The 25,343-nt window shown below is 39.4% G+C and overlaps 1 protein-coding gene across 1 annotated transcript; it reads left to right on the top strand.

The window, feature by feature from the left end:
* Positions 1–23,972: 23,972 nt before the first annotated feature.
* LOC128584747 (olfactory receptor 7D4-like) lies at positions 23,973–24,908 on the top strand. The gene has a single exon (XM_053589882.1). It carries the CDS (start codon positions 23,973–23,975, stop codon positions 24,906–24,908), a length of 936 nt encoding a protein of 311 aa, XP_053445857.1.
* Positions 24,909–25,343: the final 435 nt, after the last annotated feature.

Here is a 25,343-nt window from a genome sequence, read left to right as displayed (position 1 = left end):
GCATTTCAGGCAGGTCACAGCACTCAACAATCTTATCAAGGCTATCACATACTCATCCCCAGAAGTAGATGGATGAATACTACTTCTCATCTGATTTAGGACTCTTGTGCGGAAGAGGCTTTACATGCACATAATCATTAGGATGTTACCAAATGACCCCTACACCCCGTCTTCACATAACACAGACAGACTTATTCACTGCACTCATCATCATCATCATCAGAGCCTATCTGTTCCTTCAACATGACTTTTTTTGGCAACAATATTAACTGCAAGCATGAAAGGTGATGCAACATACTATCTGCCTGGCTCAGCTATGATTTTCACTCCAGGGTCTGATGCAAAACACTTGTCCAACACTGGGCTGATTACACTGATGATCTCTTCCAATTTCAGCTTCACATCCTCACATTCAGGCAAACCACCATCAATATGAAGCAGTACATGCTGAAACCAACCTCGGCTCCTATGTTAAAGACACAGCAGACACCAGAGACCACCTGCATGAAGGGCTCAGGATCATTACAGCCATTTCCTACATGGAAGATAATGCTGATAACATTAATATTTAGTGCTTTTTCTTATTCCACAAGAAATCTTCTGGTTTTGAGCATGGCACCAAATTTAGCAGCGTCAACAGGCTGCCTTGGAACCATCAGTGGCAACCAGCAAAGCCAACTTTGGCTTTGGTTGTGTTTTGGCAACTTTCATCAGCTTGACTGTGCTGTCCAAAATCATCATCTGGACTCCATTATTGGCAGCACTCTTAATTGTAGAAACTTGTTTACAGGGATTTGCATAGATAATCCTCTCTAGAGGTACATGACACTCTGCACCAATTGTATTTCAGTCATGCTAGCACAGTCAGATCCGGTCCCCATGGAAGTGAGGATCTTCACAATGACTCTGCTGTCACGACATTTGACTGCATAAAATGGAGTGACAGAAGAAGAAGCTTTTCGCTACTTTTGGGGTTTCCCCAAAATCCCAAAATAGAAGGCATTATTCCCTTCAGAAGAAGAAACCTCATACATATTTTGGTCCCAAATGTCCCTGGGAGTAAAACCTTGTGTTTTTAGAATCCCACTGTGCATCCTCAGATCAAAATGGAAATGTTCTCAGAGCATCCAGGTGCCACGGGACAGCCCCATGGTCAAGCCAGGGTGCTGCTGTTCCACGTAGTCATCAGTGCCTCGCTCCCACCCATCAGAGATGCCACCCAAGACCGTGTCCAAGCAGCAGGTACAGGGGCAGCTGGCAGTGGCTACAGGGAATGACCTATGTTTCCCTGTTATTCAAATTATTTCTTGATTTCCATCCTAATTTTATTTTTGACTCAATAATCATTCAGCAGCAGGTTGTTTAATTTCTGTGACTTTGCAAAGGTTTGAGTATTTCTCTAGTGATTCACTTCTAGTTTCATTCCACTGTGGTCTGAGAAGATGCATAGTATGATTTCATTTTTTTTTTTAACTTCTTGAGGCCTTTTTGTAGCCTAAGGCATGATCAATCTCAGAGAATATCTCATGCGCTGCAGAGAAGAATCTCTTATTCAATAGTTTTGAGGTAGAATGTTCTGAAAATGTCTGTTAGGCCCATTTGATTTACAGTCTGCATTTATTTATACTCTGCTTTTATGATCTGTCTATCTCTGACAGTTAGGTGTTAAAGACCCCAGTAAACACAATCCTGCCACAGTAATCTTCCTGCTCTCTGGAACCCATGGGGATGGTATATTCCAGATAAATGTAGTTTCTGGTTACTTGAGAATTCCTTTTAAAAATAGCCCTATCTCTTTTGTTCATAACATACCATACCATACCACTAACTCTGTATTGACTTCATATTAATATTGAAATACACTAGTTAAAAGCTAATTAAGACAACGACAGACTTCACTTACTATAACACAGTTTTACTGTGTTATAAAACAGCTTTTTAAATTCAGTGTACAATTTTAGCTAAATTGAAGTCAAAACATTTTCTTTCTTTTTTTTTTTATTGTTGGGGATGCATTGAAGGTACAATAAGCCAGGTTACACTGATTGCATTTGTTAGGTAAAGTCCCTTTTGACATCGTGTCTTCCCCCAGAAAGTGTGGCACACGCCAAGGCCCCACCCCCTCCCTCCTTCCCTCTGTTTCCCCTCCCATAACCATAATTGTCATTAATTGTCCTCATATCAAAATTGAGTACATAGGATTCATGGTTCTCCATTCTTGTGATACTTTACTAAGAATGATGTCTTCCACGTCCATCCAGGTTAATACAAAGGATGTAAAGTCTCCATTTTTTTTAATGGCTGAATAGTATTCCATGGTATACATATACCACAGCTTGTTAATCCATTCCTGGGTTGGTTGGCATTTAGGCTGTTTCCACATTTTGGCGACTGTAAATTGAGCTGCAATAAACAGTCTAGTACAAGTGTCCTTATGATAAAAGGACTTTTTTCCTTCTGAGTAGATGCCCAGTAATGGGATTGCAGGATCAAATTGGAGGTCTAGCTTGAGTGCTTTGAGGTTTCTCCATACTTCCTTCCAGAGTCTCACTGTACCGCCCTTGGGTAGAGTGCCGTGGCGTCACACGGCTCACAGCAACCTCTAACTCTTGGGCTTAAGCGATTCTCTTGCCTCAGCCTTCCCAGCAGCTGGGACTACAGGCGCCCTCCACAACGCCGGCTATTTTTTTTGTTGTTGCAGTTTGGCCGGGGCTGGGTTTGAACCCGCCATCCTCGGCATATGGGGCCGGCGCCCCACTCACTGAGCCACAGGCGCCGCCCTCTACTGTGCAGAATTTTTAAAAAAGGGCTGGAATGCTATACAACAGTAACAAAGAAGTTGGGAAAAATGGGACTAAGTTACTATTCTAAGGTCTTAGTATTATTAAAAGGGAAGTTAACAATTATAGATTTTTACTGTGAATACAGGTAAAATTACAAATTTAATCACTAAAAGAACAGAAATAGAATCTATAGTTTTTAAACCAGGAGAAGGCAAAGTGGGACATGTAAGCAAATAAACAATCAAAATCAGTTAGTATTAAAAAGGAAGGAAAAAGCATATGAAAAATGGAATAAATGTCATAATCTAAGATGGATGAAGAAAGTCCAAGTAAATTACTAGTCATAATAATTATGAGCAGACTAAACTGGGCAATTAAATGACAAAGATTCAGCAAGATTTTATAAAATAACAGTTATAAAATATGTAGTTTCCAAACAACAAGCCCAAAATACAAGGCCACATAAAGGCTGAAAGTCAAAAGACGGAAAAATATATACTTGGCAAATGCTTACCTAAAATAAAAAAGCTCAGGGAGCCATATTCACATTGAGACAAAAATCACTAGAATTAAAGGGGACTGGCCAGGCACGGTGGCTCACACCTGAACCCCAGCACTCTGGGAGGCTGAGGCAGGAGGATTCCTTGAGCTCGGGAGTTGGAGACAAGTCTGAGCAAGAGTGAGACCCCATCTCTACTAAAAATGGAAAAACTAGGCAGATGTTGTGGTGTAGTTCCTCTGTAGTTTCAGCTACTTGGGAGGCTGAAGGAGCAGGATTGCTTGAGCTCAGGAATTGAGGTTGCTGTGAGCTGTGACTCCATAGCACTCTACCAAAGGCGACATAGTGAAACTCTGTCACAAAAGAAAAAAAAAAGAAAAAGAAGATAACTGCTTATATATATTTCAGTAGAAAGTTTTTTATTTTTATTTATTTTTTATTTTATTTATTATTATTACTATTATTATTATTATTTTTTTTTTTTTTTTTTTGCAGTTTTTGGCCAGGGCTGGGTTTGAACCTGCCACCTCCAGCATATGGGGCCGATGCCCTACTCCTTTGAGCCACAGGCACCGCCCTATTTTTTTTTTGCAGTTTTTGGCTGGGGCTGGGTTTGAACCTGCCACCTCTGGCATATGGGGCTGGCACCCTACTCCTTTGAGCCACAGGTGCCGCCCCACTAGAAAGTTTTTTAAAGAAAGCAAGAAATAAGCTCTTACAAAAGAAATTGAGAAGCACATAGTCACTATTTTAGAAATGTACATACTACATAATAGATGGTTAGTAATATTCTAGGTTGTTTTTATACTACGCTGCACATTTCAAACACAACAGCAAGTGCACAATACCACCTATGATGCTTACAAAAGAAATGGCCTCAATTCTTTCTAACCAAGTCTCTAGATCTGCGCTTCACAAATGGGTGACTTTGGTACCATCTGGGGCATCTGGTGAGTGCAGACCAGGCTGCTGTTACACACCCTGAGACGCTCAGGACAGCTGCCAACAACAGAATTTCAGTGGTGCCACAGCTCAGCAGCTCTGTCCTAGGTCTAATCGCCAGTAGCAGAATATAGTGAGGACAGAGGAATTTACTAAATGACACCACGATGCAGTCAACCAAATCAACAATGTGAGAAATTATACAGGACAAATGGTATGTTTTTTCAACAAACAAATGGCATAAAGAAAAGAGAAAATCATCATAACATAAAAGAGACGTTTTCAAAATGAAGCAAGTCAAAGGAGTAAACCTTGTTTGGACTCTTATTCAAACAAACCATCTGTAAAATGTTATTTTTGAGATAGCCAGTAAAGTTTGAACCTAGAATAGATTGGTTGTTAGCAAGGAACCATGACCAATATTGTAAAGTATAATAACAAAATGGCCAGGTGCAGTGGCTCAGGGCTGAAATCCCCATACTTTGGGAGGCCAAGGCAAAAGGACCCCTTGAGCTCAGGATTTGGAGGCTGCAGCATTGCACCCCAGCCTGAGCAACAGAGAGAGACCTTGTCTCAGAAAAAAAAAAAAAAAAAGAAAGAGCTACTGTGGCTATTAATTATTAAAGATGCTTACTGGCATATTTATACCTAAAAATGATACACAAGAAAGCAAGAGAAAGTGTAAGTGAACAAGATTGGCAAAGCGTGGGCAGCTGCTGAAGTCAGAAGCCACTTGCCCTTGTCTCTGCCTCCCCATGTATTTCAACTTCCACAGTAAATATGGTTTATTGAAGCAGCTACAGAGAGAAGACACAGCCATAAAAAGGAGAAACAATTCAGACTGACAACTGGCTTCTCAAAGGAATCAACAGAGGCAGAAGACAGTGGAACGGTCTCAATATCCTGAGAGAAAATAGCAAACTAGAATTCCATGTGAAGTAGAATTAATAACAGTGGCAAAGACCACTCAGGCAAAATGAGAGAACTTACCACCACTCAATCTAAACAAAGTTAGGAAAGATGTTCTTCAAGCAAAAGGGAAAAAGAAAGAAAGAAAGAAAGAAAAAAAACAACTGGATGATCTGAAATAGAAGTGATGAAAGATGAGAGGGAATAATGAAATCAACAGCAAAAATAAGGGAGAAAAAATCAACATAGAAAAACCTGTCAACTGGAAATTCAAAACCATACTTATAAATAACATATCAATCAATTAAGAAATCATAATCACACTTGGAAAAAAGACTTAAAACAAGAAACCAATATTTCAAAGTTTATAATATGCAATTAAAATAATTCTCAAAGTGAAAATTAAAGCTTTAAACACACCTCAAATTCCATGAGCTAAATATTCAAATAAAGAACTGGAGAAAGAATATTACGGTATGGATAAAGTAAGTAGAATAAAGGAAATAATAAATTAGAACAAGAATTAATGAAACAGAAAACAAAGATGCAACAGAAAAGATCAAGAAAGACAAAGATTGAGATGCTGGTAAACCGTTTAAATTGACAAATCATTAGGGGAAAAGAGTTTTTCAAGTGAAGGAGGGAGGGAGAAAAGGTAAGAAGGCAATTATAAGTGGCCATACTACAAATCCAGCAGAAAATAAAAAGATAGTAAGAAACTAGTGCCTGTAGATAATGGCAGTTACCTACACTCAAATTTCTCCCCATACCCTCTATTTCTCAATATAGAGAAAGAACAAAATTATCCACAGTCTATCCCTGTAGTATATGAGAAACAAGAAACCATAAGCTTTAGCCTGCATGTAAGTGTGGAAATAACAACAACAGAGTAAGACTCTACTCCCTTCCCCAAAGGAGGATATTCTTGAACTAGAAAGCAAGTAAGTTACCCAGACCTCTACCCTACCCTCCACAAAGTCACATGTAATTGCTTGTCCAGGAAAATTTACACAGTTTATCATTATGTGAAAAAGCTTCTATAAGAAGAAAGTAGAAAGGAAGGATAAAAACTTTTCAGCTAACAAAATTTTACAAAACACCCCCCTGTAAAGTAGAGGAAAACTAATATAACTTTTCAATATGAATCAAATATAATTGAACAAGCAGTGCTAATAGGAAAGATTACTACAAATCAGATTCAAAAGCTCAAAATAAAATGGAAGGACAACTAGAAGATGTGGGATGAGCACTAACGAGAAATTAAAGAAGACGAAATCATCTCAGAAAGAAAATTAAAGAGAAAGACAAAATTATCTCAGAAAGAACAAGGAGTCCAAGGGAGAACAGATAGGACTGAAAGTTTATCAACAGAAAAGGAAGATAGGTGTGAGATGAGCCAAGAGGATACTATGAAATGAGCTATCCAAAGGATCAGAAATAAAGTTATAGACAAGACAGGCAACAGAGAGCCAAAGTTTGCACAACTGGAATGTCTGAAATACAAAAATAATACAGCATAATGGAACTAACAATTGTAACAATAATCTCAGAATTTTTTCCTGAAATAAAGTGCCAAAAATAATAAAATGGGAAAATGATAATCCTTTAAAAAAATGGTAATGGAATGATTGGACATCCATTAGAGGGGGGAAAAAAAAACCTTTCAATCCTTATCTCACATTACATATAAAAATTAACTCAAGACTTCAGCGTCTGAAGACAACAGTACTGCCTCATCCACTCTGCTAAGCACAGCAAATACAGTCATCCCCATTTACCCTTGGGGACTACATTCCAAGACCCCCAGTGCATGACCAAAATCTTAGATAGTACTGATTTTTCCTCAAAATACTGTTTTTTCCTATATATACATACATATGATAAAGTTTAACTTATAAATTAGGTACAGTAAGAGGTTAATATCAATTTATAATAAAATTATAACAATATCCTGTAATAAAAACTATGCAAATGTGGTCTCTGTCAAAATATCTCATTGTATTATTCTCATCCTTCTTATGATGATGTAAGATGATAAAATGCCTATGAAATAGGATCAAGTGAGGTGAATCATAGGCACTGTGATATAAATGGAAAATTACAGAAATAAACAATTTACAAGTTTTATATTGCCCACTGTTCTAAGTAGTATGATGAAATCTCATGCCATCCTACTCCATTCTGCCCCCAATCACCTCTAGTCATTAGCTATCGTGTAAGCTGAAATGGTATCATAGTGCTTGCACTCAAGTAACCCTCATTTTACTTAATAATGGCCATTTTCAGATTGCAGTGGACCTCAGGTAACTGAAACCTAGGAATGTGAACCCTTGGGCAAGGGTGCTACTCTGTGTAAGATTCTTGGATATCACATACAAGGCAAATATGAGAAAGTTCTGAAAGGTGGAAAGAAGGCGGCAGATTGGCCAGGGACCTTGGGACCTGAGGAACAATGCAACAGTAAGTTTTTCTTTTCTTTGTTTTCTTTTATGCCCCATACACCCTCAACTTGGTGCCAGAGAAGCTGGCAACTCAGAAATGCCAGCAAGCACAAATTTGTAAAAGTAAAAAAAAAAAAAATCAGCTCTCTTGGGTGGCGCCTGTGGCTGGCTCAGTGGGTAGAGCACTGCCCCCATATACCGAGGGTAGCTGGTTCAAACCCAGCGCCGGCCAAACTGCAACAACAACAACAAAATCAGATCTCCTTAGTGAATGGACTAGGAAAGGGAAGGCTAGCAAGACAGAGCACTCACAGACAATGACCATGGCACCACAATCAAGCTTCACAGGGACACTGCAACCTCCACTTACCTCAACAGAGACTGAGTGCGGAGCCTAGAATTCCACCCTCACCATTTTTAATGAGGTGGTCTCAGGAAAGCCAAGTCTCTGGTCTAAAGGGAGCAGGGACTTCTATTCCTGCCCTGTGATAGCAAGACCCTGACCTACACAATGCCAGAGGGCCTTGTGGGGAGCAACCAGCATTAATGACCCATCTTCTCCCTACTTAGAACAGCACATCCTAGTGGAAAGCCAGCACCCTCCCCACTACCTGGAGGGAATGAGGCCAACCCTGCTATGTGGGTGGCAGCCACACTGGTGGCAGTAACAAGGCACTTCTACCTCTCACAGTCCAACTGAGAGAGTGGCATCCTGGGGAACCCAATGGTAACAAAGACCTCCCTACCACTCAGTGTCGATGGAGGTCAAATTCATCCACCCCATCCAGCAATAATCGGGCAACTCCCAACACTGCCCTTGCTGCAGTGAAAGCACAGCAGACCAGCTTAAGCAGGGGATTTAAACAAGACTCAGAGACTTACAACATAATACCAAAGTATCTAGGTTTCAATCAAAATTCACTCATCACACCAAGAACCAGGAAAATCTCCACTTAAATGAGAAAGACAATCACAAGACACCAAGGTGATATAAATGTTAGAATTAACTGACAAAGATTTTTAAAGCAGCCATCATAAAAATGCTTAACAGATAATTAAAAACACACTTAAAACAAATGAAAAATAGAAAATCTCAGCAAAGAAACAGAAGATATGAAGAACCAAATGGAAACTTTGGAACAGAAAACACAATAACTGAAATTAAAAACTCAATAGATAGGCTCAACAGCAGAATGGAGGGCACAGAGGAAAGAATCAGTGAACTGGAAGATAGAACAATAGAAATTATCCAATATGAACAACAGAGAGAAAATAGACTGAAAAAAGTGAAGAATCTCAGGGGCCTGTATTCATCTTTTCTGCAACAAAAGATCTAACATTCACTTCATCAGAGTCCTTGAACAAAAAGAGAAAGGGGCAAAGATGAAGAAGTATTATTCAAAGAAATAAAAGATGAAAACTTTCCATATTTGGCAAAAGACATAAACTTACAGATTCAAGAAGTTGAGGGAACCCCCAACAGGATAAACTTAAAGAAACTCACGCCAAAACACAACATAATCAAATTCTGAAATATAAAGACAAAGAAAAAAAAAACCTTGAAAGCAGTGAGAGAAACAACATCTTACCTATAGGAAGAAAACAATTTGAATGACAGTGGATTTCTCATCAGAAACCATGGAGGTCAGAAGGAAGAGGTACACGTTTTCTTCAAGGGCTGAAAAAAAGAGCTGTCAACCCAGAAATCTATACCCAATGAAAATATCCTTCAGGAATGAAGGGAAAATCAAGATACTCTCGGATGAAGGAAAACTAAAAGAATCTGTAACCTGCAGACCTACCCTAAAAGAATGTCTAAAAGAAAATCCTCTAAACAGAAAATAAATTATGAAAGAAGAAATATTGGAATAGCAGAAAGGAAAAAAGAATAACAGGAGTAAAAATATGGGTAAATACAACACACTTTTCTTCTCTTGAGTTTTATAATTATGAGTTATGATTGACAACTGAAGCAAAAATTATAACACACTCTGAAGTGGTTCTCATTGTATGCAGAGGAAAAATTTAAGACATTTATATTATAAATGGGGGCAGAAAAGAGATGTAAAGAGAGGTGAAGTTTTTATATTTCATGTGAACTGGTAAAATGACAACACCACTATGTAGGGTAAATTATGTATATAAAATGTATCACCTAGGGCAACAACTAAAAAACCTATAAGAGAGATACACTCAAAAATACTATAGATAAATTAAAATAGAACTGTAAAATATGTTCAAGTAACCCACATGAAGAGAAGTAAAGGAAACTAGAGAAATGGAAAACAAGAAATAAAATAGCAGATGTAAGCTCTAATATATCAATAATTACATTAAATGGAAACAGTAGCTGGGCACAGTGGTGCGCACCTATAATGTCAGCTACTTGGGAGGCTGAAGCAGGAGAATCACTTGAGGCCAGGAGTCTGTGACTAGCCTGGGTTACACAGTGAGACCCCTATCTCTAAAAGGAAGAAAAAAAAGAAAAAATTAGCTAGGCATGGTGGTATGCTCCCACAGTCCCAGGTACTCTGGACGCTGAAGTGGGAAGATCGCCTGAGCCTAGAAGTTTGAAGCTACAGTAAGCAGTGATCACTACTCCAGCATAGGCAACACAGTGAGGCCCTATTACTGAAGTAAATAAACAAACAAATAATATATAAGTGGTTTAAATGTGTGAAATAAAAGATGGAAGTGACAGAGTGGATTAAAAACATGATCTACTATCCTATCTATAAGAAACTCACTTCTGGGCAGCACCCATAGCTCAGTGGGTAGGGTGCCAGCCACATACACCCAGGCTGACAGGTTTGAACCTGGCCTGGGCCGGCTAAACAACAATGACAACTGCAACAACAAAAAAAAAAAAAAAAAAGGAAAGAAAGAAAGAAACTCACTTCAAATATATCTCAATAGCGAGGTTGAAATTAAGTTTAAAAACAGACCATGCAAACATTAATTGAAAGAATATTTATATCAGACAGACTTCAGATCAAAGAAAACTATAAGGTACAGAGAAAGATATTATACAATGATTAAAGGGCTGATCCACCAAGAAGATACAGAAACCTTAAATGTGTATGCACCCAACAGCAGAACTGTAAATACATGAAACAAAACTTAAGGGAAATAGATAAAACCACCTTCATAGCTGGAGACCTGAACACCCCTTCACAACAACTGACAGATCAAGACAGAAAGTGAGCACACACAGACACCAGTAACACCACCAGCCAAGAGCGCCTCACTGTCGCTGTGTCCAGTTAATGTGGGACGCACACTCTTCCCAAACACTCAACAGAACACAGATCAAGACATGCCCTAGCCATGAAACAGACCTTAACAAACTAAAAGAAATAAAATAATACAGGATGTGTTCACTGACCACAAAGTAATCATCAAACTAAAAGTCAATAACAGAAAAACAGGAAAATCCCCCCAAATGCTTAGAAACCAAACAACATGCTTCTAAATAATCCAAGAGACAAAAAGAAGTCCCAAGGGAAATTTTTTAAGTGGAAGTGAACAGTAGCGAAAATATATAATACGAAAACCTGTGGGACGCAATTGAAGCAATGCCAAGAGGGATACTCATGGAACTAAATGTTTGCAATAGAAAAGAAGAAAAGAGTCAAATCTAAGCTCCCACCTTTAGAAACTAAAAAGGAGTTTTAAGCCCAAAGCAAACAGAAAGAGGAGAGCAGTAAGGAAAAGAAATCAAAAGAAACTGAAAAACAGTAGAGAAAATCTGGTTCTTTGAAAAGATCAGTAAAATTAACAAAATTCTAGCAAGTCTGACAAAAATAAAAGAGAAAGGGCAACAAATTACCAATATCAGAAGTGAGGCGGCAGCTGCCACTACAGATCATGCTGACATCAAAAGGACATTAACAAAATATTACAAACTATACACATTAATTAGATAAATTAAATGGACCAATTCCTCAAAAAGCACAGACTACTGGGCACAACTCACCCAACAGCCCTATCTATACCTATTAAGAAAAGTGAATTTGTAGCTTAAAACTTTCAAAAAAGAAATGTTTCATTGGCAAATTCTACCAAACATTTAAAGAAGAATTAACATGAGTTCAACAGCATCTCCTCCAAAAAAACAGAAGGAACAATTCCATTCAACTCAGAACATTTTAGGAATCCAATATTACTCTGATTCCAAAATCAGACAAAGACAATTCAAACCATTTTATAAATCAGTATTACTCTGATACTAAAACCAAAGACAGCACAAAAAAGAAAATTACAAACCAATATCCATCATGAATATAGCAGCAAAACTCCGAACTAAATATTAGCAAATAGAATTCAGCAATATACTGGAAAAATTATACACAAATAACCAGTAGGGTTTATCCCAGGGTTCAGGCTGGTTTGATATCTGAACACCAATCAATACAAACTACCTTACTCACAGGAAAAAAAAGGAAAAAACAAACCATGGCCATATCAAATGTATAAAAAACTAAAAAAAAAAAAAAGTCAGGAATAAAGAGGAACTTCCTCTAGTTGGTAAAGAACACCTACAAAAACAACAGCCATGTAAGATGCCCTGCAGGTGTAATCCCACATGGGTGCATCTTACAAGGGTACATGTGAAACTTAGTAAATGTAGAATATAATTGTCCTAATACAATAACTGAGAAAATGTCAGGAAGGCTATGTTAACCAGTGTGATGAAAATGTGTCAAACTGTTTATAAAACCAGTGTATGGTGCCCTATGATCGCACTAATGTACACAGCTGATTTAATATTAATTAAAAAAATAAATAAATGTTCAATTTAGCAGAAAAAGAAAACACCCAAAAACTTAGGTGGGAAACTGCATGCCCCCTAAGGCGGGACGTCACTCCCCACAGCTGACCCCAGACATGCCCCATGGAAGGGAGGGGAACAAAGGCACATGTGGAAATGGACAAAACCAAAACTGTTCATTTGCAGATGACCTTATTGTCCACATACAAAATCCCAAAGAATCCACAAACGTATACCTAGAGGAAATATATGCCAAAATTACTTCTAAAACTTTTCTTTTGGGTGGCGCCTGTGGCTCAAGGAGTAGGGCGCCTGCCCCATATACTGAAGGTGGCGGGTTCAAACCCGGCCCCAGCCAAAAAAAAAAAACAACTTTTCTTTTAAAGTTTGATAAAAGAAGCCAAATCATAATTGTAATCTACAATTAAATTAGTAATCAGGCAAATTCATAACTTTAAATAATCATATAGTAAAATAAAATATCCAACTCAAGAAGCTAGAAAACGAACAACAAAGTAAAACAACAGAAAGCTAGAGGGAAATAATAACAACAATAAAGGGAAGTAATGATTTTAACAACAAGACCACAGTAGTACTAATAAATTAAAAGGCTGGCTTTCTTTTTATGAAAAAAAGTATATAAATGAATAGTTCACTTTTTTTTAAAAAAGGAAAACACAAAGGATAAAAATGACAAGGGAGAAAATGCACTGAAACAGAGAGAAACTAAAAACAAAACTGAAGCCACTCACACTTCTATATAAATAAACTGGGAAACCTAGATCAAATCAATAATTTTTAAGAACACAAGGGAATTCTACCAAATATCTAAAACCCAAATAATTCCAATGCTACTTGAACTACTCCAGAGCACAGGAAGAAAACATCCTACTTCTTTTTATGAGCCAAGAACATGAACATCTCACAGATTAACTCCTCAGGTGAGATTTCCCAGTAGACTGCCTTCAAGTTTTATAATGTCCCTACTTCAGGAAAACACATACAGTGTATATCTCTCATTACAGCTCTAAATTTCAAAGCATATAAATCTCTTTTCCAATGATGGACTTTTTGGCTAATGCTTATGTAGGAAAAATGTATACAACCTCAAAACTTAGTATAATGTTTTTAACAAAATAATGTGGGAAAAATCCTCAGGCAAGCTTCCAAATTCAGTTGGTAGATTATCAGAATCATGTGTGGATGTTTTTGAAAACCCTAAGTTTTAATAAATAAGGTGTCCAAGTAATGGTTTATTAACAGGTACTTTAATTGGGGATCAGGAAAAAATATGCTAAACATGTTATGTCCTAGTATGATAGTTTGTTACTTTTCGTTGTTTAACAGTGCTTTAATTATAATTTACATTGGGGATTTTTAGTTAACATGTAACCCATTATAACTTTTTACCATTTTAAATTATGAAAATGAGACTCCTATTCAGAACATTTGATTTTTAGGAATGGAGCAGTGAAGTTAAGCAAGAGATAACTATATGGGATTGATTTCTAAACATTACGATATTTGAGTGCAATATAAGAAAGCTAATGAACATATCTCACTTAAAAATATCAACCCAAGGGCAGCGCCTGTGGCTCTGTGAGTAGGGCGCCGGCCCCATCTACCAAGGGTGGCGGGTTCAAACCTGGCCCCAGCCAAACTGCAACAAAAACAAAAAAAAAAAATAGCTGGGAAATAGCTGGGCGTTGTGGTGGGCACCTGTAGTCCCAGCTACTCGGGAGACTGAGGCAAGAGAATCGCCTAAGCCCCAGAGCTGGAGGTTGCTGTGAGCTGTGACACCATGGCACTCTATTGAGGGTGACAAAGTGAAACTCTGTCTCTAAAAAAAAAAAAAAAAGTCAACCCCAAATCCTACATAAAATATTAAATGGAATCCAACGGCACACTAAAAATAAATACGACATCAATAAACCAAATTGGGTTTATTCTGATTATAAAGATAGTTTTATATTGGGAAATTAATTTCTATAAACCTCTATATTTTAAGAGAGAAAAGACATGCTCTCTATGGATGCTGAAAGGGTCTTCAACAAAATTTAACATCTACTCCATATAAAAACACTTACTGAACTAGGAATGAATGGTTACCATAACATGATTTTACATACACATATATACTCTTCAGGCCCCCAACTAGAATCTCACTTAATGTAGGCAGAAATAGCACAAGCAAAGCCACTAAAACTTCATTGTTATCTGACAGTAAAATCAGACCAAAAAATAATGAGAGACCTGAGACTTAGAAAGGAAGAGTTAGAACTATATTTGTAGATTTCTTTTGATAATATACTTGGAGAAAACAAAGAGAATCAACATTAAAACTAATAAACAATATGAGGATTCAGCAGGATACATTATTATTATATAAATATCATATAAAAAGCCTTGATTTCTGCTTCGAGCAGACGTAGTAACACAGACCAGATTAAACCACATTCCTCAACATTAACAACCAAATACCAGACATCATGAGAATGAAAAAGCAGGTCACAAACTAGGAAAATATCCTTCAAGAACACATATATGCTAAAAGATTTGCATCCAAAACATACAAAAAACTCTTAAAACTCAACAATTAGAAAATAAACAACCAGATGGACAAAAGATCTGAATAGGAACCTCATCAAAGAGGATCATAACAGGTGGCAAGCATATGAAAAGATGCACATATGTAGCATGGAATCTCACATTAAACAAGACACTACTACATGCCTAATTAGAAGAGCCAAAACCCAAAACACTGACACCCAGTATTGGCAAGGATATGGAATGATGGGAAATCTTATTGATCACCGGTGAAAATACAAAATGGTGCAGACACTTCAGAGAAAGTCTGTCAGTTTCTTATAAAGAGAAATACAGTTTTACCATACAACCCAACAGTCATGCACTTAGGGATTTACATATGTGAGCTGAAAACTTACGTCCACAAATAAACTTGAACATAAATGTTTATAGCAATTTTATTCATAATAGCTGAAAACTGGAAGCAATCAAGATGTCCTTCAATAGATAAATGAGTAAACAAACTATGGTACATCCAGACAACAAAATATTAACTCAATGCTAAAAAAAAAAAAAAAAGCGCTATCAAGCCACAAAAAGACAGAAGAACAAGCATACTGGCAAGTGAAAGAAGCCCATCTGAAAAAGCTACATACTATTTGATTACAATCTAATGACATTCTGGAAAAGGCAAATATATGGAGACAGTAAAAGATCAGTGGTTACCAGCAAGGGTGGTGGAAAAGAAATAGAGAAAGTGGGCAGGGGTCGCATCTGGATTCCTGTGGATAGAAGCCAGGTGGAGACCCGGGCTGGCCCTCAAGCTAATCCAGAGAGAATCAGAGAAGGCAGCAGGAAAGACAAAGACTCTTGTGCCCAAAGGAAGTAACCCAGACAATGGATTAAGGACGCAAACAAAAAGGGAAGATGGAGCAGCTAGAGCCTGTGGCCATCCTTGGTTATGCCTGGGATCATGCACTGGTCCACAGGCCCAGGCGAGAGCCCCTGAGTAAGAGACAACAGGCACATGTGTCTCATTGTGCCAGTGCATCTGCAAACGTGTGTGTGTGTGTGTGTGTGTGCACCTGACTGGGTTTACCCCATCTGCTTGAGAACTAAATGCTTCATCTGGCACTCAGTGTGAATCCTGCTACTATAGCCTCTCTCCTACCCAGTTGGAACGTTTCCTTTGTACTTAGAGGGGACAGCTCCTCTTGGATGCTCATGAAATGACCATGCACTGTGTCCACTGTGTGAGTAGCTGTGACTGTTGCCTTCAGGTCTCTGCCTACTACATTGACTTGAAGACAGAAAAGGCTGCCTTTTTTTTTTTTTTTTAATGGAAACAGAGTCTCAGTCTGTTGCCCAGGCTAGGATGCAGTGGTGTCGTTACAGCTCCCAGCAACCTCTTGGGTTCAAGAGATACTGCCTCAGCCTCCCATCTAATTTTAGTAGAGATGAGGTATCACTCTTGCTCAGGATGGTCTCAAACTCCTGAACTCAAGTGATCCTTCCACCTCGTCCTCCCAGAGTGCTGGGGTTGCAGGTATGAGCCATTGTACAGGCCCAGAAATGACATCTCATTCACACGTGCCCTCAGGGCATGTGACAGAGCAAGAAGAAAGACAGCAACCGTGCAAAGGCCTGAGAGAAACTTCAGGGTAGGGGCTATACAGGCATGTGAATAGCTGGAAGAAGGGCTACTGAGAATCTTCTCCTCCTCACCTACCAGGCAAGGCTACAGCCATACTCTTTAGCAGCTTCTCAGCAACTAAAAAGAATTCTGACCACTTTGTGGTCTATCTTCCTGGCAAGACAGACTCCCTCCTCCTGTGTTCCTCACACTCTAAAACAATGCCTGGCACTTAGCTGGCAACTTGCAAATATTTTTGAGGGAAGGAGAATGGAGCTTACCCTTAGTTATTCTGGGGCACTAGAAGTCAAAGGGATAACAAGTGACAGATGCTGACAGCAAAGGACTTTCTCTGTAGCTGGAGAATGAGTCAGAGGCACTCTGTGTACCCAACTAGATGCCAAGCAGGAGGCATGGGGATAGCTGGTCCTGCACAAGGTGGACCCTGCCCTACCGGTATAGGGAGATACTCACGGGGAACCATGGTTGTCTTCCCAGGAGGGCCCGTCAGAGTCACTGGGATGTCTACAGTGGTGCTTGGGTCTGAGGGGTGACTGCCGAGTGACATTTCGTTGATTATCTGCATCCTCTGGTTGCTTCTCCACCTTCTGGAGACAGGTGCTAGGCAGTGTGTGCACAGGGCCCACACCCATTGTCCCACTGGCCTCCAGGTCACAGTGCAGCTCCCTGCAACCAAAAATGTACATCAGAATCTGGCACTGCTCCAAACTCCTATTCATTCTACAAAACCCAGTTCCTTAAACCTCTCTCTAGACCAAGTACATTTCTGAGTATCTCCTCTTCTACTCTGGCTTTTTTGCATCGCTGTTATCATCCTGTGTACATCTCTGTGTCTTTAGATTTGAAAGGTAGGGATGAGGCTGACATCTGTAAGCCCTGGGTACAGAGCTGGCACAGCTGGCAAAGTATGTCCAGAAAGCAAAGTCTGTCCAGAAAGTATTCAGCCACGCAGTAGAGAAAACACGGACCTGCCTAGCTGGATAGTTTCTGGACTGCCCTCATGCATACCAACAGAATTGTGTGGAGAGTGAAGATGTCTGGAGTAAGACCTCTCCCTAACCAGCCACCTGCCACCAGGTGCCCCACTGGGCAGAAGGCTCAGTCCAGGAGCTCTGTATATACAAACAGCCTGGAGCTGGGCTAGTCTGTGCTGCAATCCAAGTGAAATGTTCTGGCTGCCAGTCAGCAAGCCTGAGACGGCTGGTGTCCACTGGCAGGCTGCTGCTATCTCAGGCTCTCCCCAGCCAGGGAGCAGACCTGGCTACCTGAAGGGGGCTGGGGGGTCTGCACTGGCACTCTAGCCTGACAGCCTTCTCAGGCGCTCCTGCTTCTCCTCCCACAGTGGGCCCCATCTGTCTTCTTAATAGGCCACTTTGTTGCTCCAAAGTCAGTGTATCCAAACCAGTCTCAAAGACTGGTTGCTCCAAACCAGTCTGGTTGCTCCAAACCAGTCTCAGCAGCTCCCCCCAGACCTTCTTGCCTTAAGTGTGCCTTCAAACAAAGCCAAATACTTTTGCCAAGCAGCCTCAAGCATCTCCGGTCACCCTGCAGGGCAGGAGAGCTCCCGCTCCTCACCCCGTGGACCTCTCCCCCAGGCCCACCCCTGACTGCTCACTCACTTGGGCTGGTGGTTCCGGAGCTCCTTCTCCTTGTCCACTTCGGCAACCTCGGCCTCCTTCGTGGCAGCGTCCTGCACGGGAAGTGCCTTGTGCTGCACCCGGTGCCGCCTCGCTGGCTCCTCCCCACTCTCCGCTTCCCAGGGGCTGGCCCGGGGGCCACCCCGGTGTCGCAAGCGCTGCTCGCCCTTGGCCGTGGGTGCGGCGCCCTCCTTGCCCTGGTTGCACGCATGCCGGTGCGCGCGGTGGCGCCGGGGCTCCATGTCGGCCGCCTCCTCCAGGGTGCCGTGCCAGTGGTGGCGCCGGCTGCCCTCGGGGCCCGGCCCCCAGCCACGCTCGCCCCGCGCCTTCGGAGGGCCTGCGGCTTCCTTGCTGTGGCTGTGGTCGGGCCGCACACGCTCCTCACTGGCACTGGGCTCCCCGCTGTCCACCCTCGGGGCGTCCACTCTGTCCGGTTCCCCTGCCCCGGAGGCCGCCGCAGGGGCCTTGTCCCTGTCTCCGTGCCGGTGGTGCCTGCGCGGCGGGTCGGCGCCCTCGGTGGCCTCTGTGGCCTCGGGTCGGGCCTTGCCCCCTGGGGGTGCCCGTGGGCCATCCCGGCCCGGCTCCACAACCAGTGGCCGGTCCAGATGGAGAAATCAAATATCTGACACATCAACATTTTGAGAAATTTGCCAAAACTAAACCAACTCCCCAGGAAATACTCAGACCCATTTCCCACAATTACAGGCACAAAGGTTTACCAGCAAAGTAAAGTCACTGAGAATTTAAACAAAAAACCTTAATTCTACATTGGTGAAAGTGTTAAAAAATATGCAGTGGACCTTTGAAAAACAGGACAGCCAAAACACTACAACGCTTATAAATTCTGTCAATTAATGTGAATGGCTTATATTCTCCTCTGAGAGACACAGGTTGTCTAAAGGATAAAAAAACTCAAGCCAGGTATCTGTTTCCTACAAGAGACTCATCTTACCTTACAGTATAAAACAAGATCCAGGGTGAAGGGATAAGCATCTCTAATACAAGTAAATGGAAATCAGAATGAAACAGGGATAGAAATTTTATTTGCAGATATAATAGGATTTAAACAAACAAAGATAAGGAAAGACAAGCACTATGTATTTGTCACTATGTATTTCTCAAGGGAAACAAGCAACATGAAGTGATTTGAATAATTAACATTTGTGTGTTCTACCTAAATGCTCTTCAATTTATAAAACAGATATGAAAATTTTGATATTTTCCTGCATTATAATAGTTGGAGATTTTAACACTCGTTTGGCAGTTCTGGATAAATCCTCCAAGAAGAAATTTATCAAAGAAATAATGGACTTAAACTTGACATTAGAACAAATGGACTTAACAGACATTTAGAGAACATTTCATTCTAATAAAACTGAATATACATTCTTCTCCTCAGCCCACAGATCATCCTCCAAAACTGATCATATTTTAGGACAAAAATCTAACTTCAACGTATTTGAAAGAATAGAAATTATTCCTTGTGTCTTCTCAGACCACTGCAGAATAAAAATTGAACTCAACAGCAGAAGTCTTCATACTCAAACAAAATAGAAAATAAATAATTTAGGATGAATGATAGCTGAGTCAAACATGAGACAAAGAAGGAAATCATCAGAGTTTTGAAACAAAATAATAATGGAGACACAAATTATCAAAACCTGTGAGATACTGCAAAGACAGGTCTTAGAGGAGTAATTTATAACTTAGAAGCCTTCATCAAGAAAACAGAAAGTGTGGGCGGCGCCTGTGGCTCAAGGAGTAGGGCGCCGGTCCCATATGCCAGAGGTGGTAGGTTCAGGCCCAGCCCCGGCCAAAGAAAAAAAAAAAGAAAACAGAAAGTGAGAAATTCAACAACATAAAGGGTCATTTCAAGCAACAGGAAAAGGAAGAAAAATCCAAGCCAAAACCCAGCAGAAGAAAAGAAATAATGAAAATTAGAGCTGTGTTAAATGAAATTGAAAACAAAAGAATCATTCGGAAGATCAATGAAACGGAAAGCTGCTTTTAGGAACGATTAATTAAATTCATAAATCCTTGGCTAGCCTGACCAGAAATAGAAAAGTAAAGTCTCTAATAATGTCAATCAGAAATGATAAATGGGACATAAGAATAGATACCACAGAAATTAAAAAATCCTCAATGTTCATGACAAAAAACTCTATTCTCAGAAATATGAAAATCTGAAGGAAATCTGCCACCTTCCTAGACTCAAGTAGAAAAAATTACAAATTTGGAATAGACCTATATCCAGTGCTGAAATAACATCAAGAATACAAAATCTCTCAAAAAATAAAAGTCTGGGACCAGATGATTTCAGATCACAATTCTACCAAACCTTCAAAGAGGAACCAGTACCTATATTACATAACCTTTTCCAAAGCTTAGCATAACAGAGAGATGATTCCTGAGTTTTGTTGCTTGTAGAAATTAAACTTTCCTTAGGGGAAACCTTGTGACTTTTAAATAAAACCAAAGGAAGAAGAGTTACTCCTTAGGGGAAATACATCCAGCTTTCTCTATTACGGTCTTTGTAGACACAAAATTGACTGGAAAGTTTGAATTCTGCTGTCACCTTTGTATCCTAAGGGAGCCAAACGGTTTGCAGAGTGCAGAGACAATAGAACAATTCATTTAATGAGTCACTCTGGGAATGCAACTCTTGAGACACAAGAGAGGTTAAACATGCCCCTGCTGGCCCCCACCTGTAATTCTTTGATTTCTGATTTTGTGAAAACCCAGGAGGGCTTCCCAGGGAAAGACTTTGGAGAAAAATAAATCTTCAGTGACACCAGCAGGGAGAGTCAGTGTGAGCAGGGGGGCTGGTGGAGAAAAAAGAAAGAAAAGTGGGCACAGGCTTTGCCTTTACAGCAATGAGATGGGGACAGTTCTGAAGGTATTTAATCTATGAGGGTACAATCTCTATCGTTGGAAGATAAGATACTTTGAGACTGGTCTTTTCCCACTCTCCTTCAGTTTCCTGTTCTTTCTTTATGGAATTGATAATAGAATCTCTTTCTAGTAAGAGCTAGAAATGGCCATTTCTAGAATGTATCATTTCCTGGACAGTCTTTAGAGCTTCTCCTGTCTCCTAAACATTGTAGGTTCCTGCTAGATTTCCTTGATCCAAACATTCATTCATTAACTACTGTTTAAGGATCTCTTATTCACCAGGTATTGGATGTGCTGTTTTTAATTTGATCACATTTTTAAATTTACTTCCCTATTACTAAAATCACTGAATAGTTCCTATATGTTGTCATCATCAGTTTTTATTAAAGTGTGCAAAATATGATGGAAATAATATACTTATTTTTGACACTTGGCACTCAGGCCACTTTCCTTTGACCATTCACCAATCTCTTTAAATGTTTGGGAGAATACTGAGTAATATAATTTAAAGTAGTCCGCGTTTCCCTAATCATAAATGTTGCACAATTGTTCTAATATGTTAATGTAGGATATAATGTTACCTGTGGGTTTTAAATCACCATTCTTTACTTGGTTCAGAAGTTGCCTGTGTACTTTTGTGTATGTCTGAAGATTCTCTGCCCTGCCTGCTAACTGCAGACATGGTTATTCCATATTCTCAAACACATTTTTTTCCTTGTGATTGTGAATCTACTTATGAACCTGTATGTGTGCTATTCTTTTTTTTATTAAATCATAACTGTATACATTGATATGATCATGGGGCATCATACACTCGCTTCATAGACCATTTGAGAAGGCTATGTTAACCATTGTGATGAAAATGTGTGCTATTCTATGTTAACAAACATTATAAGACAAACTTCGTTCCCCTTACTAAAGTGTTACCTGCTCATTATTTATTAGTCCTATAAAATGGAAATGAATGTATTTTATTTAACCTTAAAACTCCACTTTGAATCTATATTCAGGCATGTAATGAGGTTCAAGATTTCTGTTCATGTTGCTTTTACACATTTGGTCTCACTCATTACACATGCAAGATTTGTATTTGTTGAGCCCTGACAACGTGACAGGCACAAAGTGTATCAACATGCCTGGAAAGAAAAATAATGAGAAAAAACTGTCACAGCCTCAGACTTCAAACAAACATAAAATTATCAACATGAAATGAACTTTAAGAGACATCACAGGATACTCTGCTGTGGGCCTCACACCTCTGCCCTCATGACACTCATCCTTTGCTCTCCATTTCACTCACCCTCAAATTCCCACTACAATACTCACTGAACCATGTGTGTGTAGCATCCTGTTCTCTTGCCTAGAAAGTTTATTCTGTCCTTACTCCCTTGATTAACTCTGACCCACACTTCCTCTTTCAGATCATATATACATATATCAGAGAATTCCTGCCTTCACAACATTCCCATCCAAATTTTTCTTCATGATTTTTTTTCTGCTTTTAATTTAGTAACCCACTCTATGAGTCATAACATGTAACACAGAATATTGTTCTATCATCAAGATGTAAAAATTACTTTAAAATATCAAATTTGGCTTTTGGTTTTCTAGATGATTAAATTTATACACATTTTGGAAACCTTCAATTGAATCTATCAGTTATATATGTTGGTGACTAACTTTGCTGATTCTAATACATCTCCTACTGAGAGAATATCCACATGAGCAAAACTTCTGACATATACCTTGTATTTTATTTCAATTTGTTTGTGTGCTTTAATTCCCTCCTTTTATGTATATGGTCTACTCATTTTTTCTTCTTTGGAGAATTCACTTGGTGTGCATATTCTGAAAGAAGGAGATATAAGGATCTTCACTAGTTACAAGTACTATATGGCAATCAAAACAGGTAAGAGACCTGACCTGATATTTTCAGAATGATCAGAATTACATCCTGAAGGCATTGGAACAGTGAGGAAATACATCCTGATGGTTGATTCTTGTATATGGGGTCTTGATATAAAACATAGGCATGAACGGCAGATTTATTGTTATGTTAATAATTTAAGATTCAGTAACCAGAATAGAAAAATGATAACTGTCCCACCATGTTTAATTTCATTCTTTGATAGATATTGGATATATTTACTGCTCCTACTATAGAGGTGAGGTACCTGCAGATAATAGTTTAAATAACTTTCTCAGGTCACTCCTTAGTAAGCTGTTCTATAAATATTTATCTCTAAAAAGACTGACTAATTAAAACTTTTTGTTCATTATTATTATCCTGTATGATGGAAAACTTAACATATCTAAAATAATTTTACTAAAAAGAAAACTTTAATAACAATGACAAGTATTATTTATTGAGATTATTTGTACAAAAAACTAGTCTTAAACCTCACATATGAGGTATACTAATGATCATATATTTAGAAAAATAACAAGATCCTAAGAGGTTACTTTCATATCAATAGGAAATGTCACATCACAGAAAAAGGAGTGAGTTGAAAATCCATGTGATAATCACCACTGGAGACCCAGTAGAATAAAAGGATTCTGAAAAAATGGATTATGAAAAAAAACCAAAAAAACAAAAAACGATGGGCTATGTCTGCAATAACTTGAAAGATTCTATCAAGGAAGAAATCGGTTAATGACAAGAGGTTTAATATGAGAATCAAATCTAGTGAATAGATGAGAAAATAGAGGGATTGCTGCTAATTGGAAGGAAGTCTGAGCAATTCTTCACATTTCAAATACAAGTGGCCGCCTGCTCAACAAAGTAAATACAGTCTTTGAAAAGACTCTACTGACTGTGAAGAATCATTATACTGTGATAACTAGCCAAGGTGTAACCTGGCATTTTATAAAATGTTCCATTTATCTTCCTCCCTGACAGACACACTACTAGCTACATGGAAGCAGAAAAACACACAGAAGTATCACAATTCCTCCTCATGGGCCTCTCAGAAGATCCTGAACTGCAGCCCCTTCCCTCTGGGCTGTTCCAATCCATGTACCTGGTCACGATGCTCGGGAATCTGCTTGTAATCCTGCCCATATGCTCTGACTCTCACCTGCACACCCCCATGTACTTCTTCCTTTCCATCCTTTCCTTGGCTGACATCTGTTTTACCTCCACCACGATTCCAAAGATGTTAGTGAACATCCAAACGCAAAGCAAAGACATCTACTACATAGGATGCCTCACTCAGATGTATTTTGTAATGATGTTTGGTGGACTGGATAATTTCCTGCTGACTGTGATGGTCTATGACTGGTTTGTAGCCATCTGCCACCCTCTTCACTATATGGTCATCATGAACCCCTATCTCTGTGGCCTCCTGGTTCTGATGCCTTTATTCATCATGTCTCTGGTTGCCATGGTTCATGTTCTACTGATCACAAGACTGACCTCTGTAGGCACTGAAATCCCACATTTCTTCTGTGAAATGGCTCATCTCCTCAAGATGACCTGCTCTGATCCCCTCGTTGATACCATCATATTGTATGTGTCAAATGTGTTTCTGGGTGTGTTTCCTGTCATGAGGATCCTATTCTCTTATTCTCAGATATTCTCCTCCTTAATGAGGTTGTCATCCATGGCAGGCAAGTATAAAGCATTTTCCACCTGTGGGTCTCACCTCTGTGTGGTCTGCTTGCTCTATGGAACAGGACTTGGGGTCTACCTGAGTTCTTCTGGGACAAATTCTTCCCAGAGAACTTCTATTGCCTCAGTGATGTACACAGTGGTCACCCCCATGCTGAATCCCTTCATCTACAGCCTGAGTAATAAGCATGTGAAGGGGGCCCTGGGAAGACTTCTCATCAGAACAGCCTCTTGCCTGTGACACACAGATCACTGGTTCAGAACTCGGTGGACATTGTGGTCCTCAAAAGCAAATGTGAATTTCCATATCCTTGTTGTGTTTCTCCTTTTAATGATATGGTTCTTTTGTTTTTTTGCCAAAGCAACCAGTTATCTGCTTTTTTACATTTTTGTTTTTGTTAAACAAATGACTCAGTAATTTAATATCTCTCCTCTATAACTGGGCCTTAAAGTGCTAATTTTAGTAAGTTTTCATAGAGCCATTCCTGAGATTTACTTGACAAAAGGATTTCATATTGGATACTGGTGCAGTTTTCTGAAAAATTATCCTCTTTCCTGTTACTATTCTTCTCTAATTTATATGTGCTCTTGCTATTTATGAAATAAATGTAATAAAAATGACAATACTGAGAGCTGTAGTCTTCCTCTACCAGAATTCTGCTTGTTGCTTTACATG

Source organism: Nycticebus coucang, chromosome 4 (genome assembly GCF_027406575.1).
Source record: "Nycticebus coucang isolate mNycCou1 chromosome 4, mNycCou1.pri, whole genome shotgun sequence".
In the NCBI taxonomy this organism is placed as follows: Eukaryota; Metazoa; Chordata; class Mammalia; order Primates; family Lorisidae; genus Nycticebus; species Nycticebus coucang.
The sequence above is the reverse complement of the archived record's forward strand: the minus strand, read 5'-3'. Positions and strand labels throughout refer to the sequence as shown.

Coding starts and splice junctions, on each gene's coding strand:
- LOC128584747 (XM_053589882.1), top strand. CDS start 23,973: ATGGAAGCAGAAAAACACACAGAAGTATCACAATTCCTCCTCATGGGC.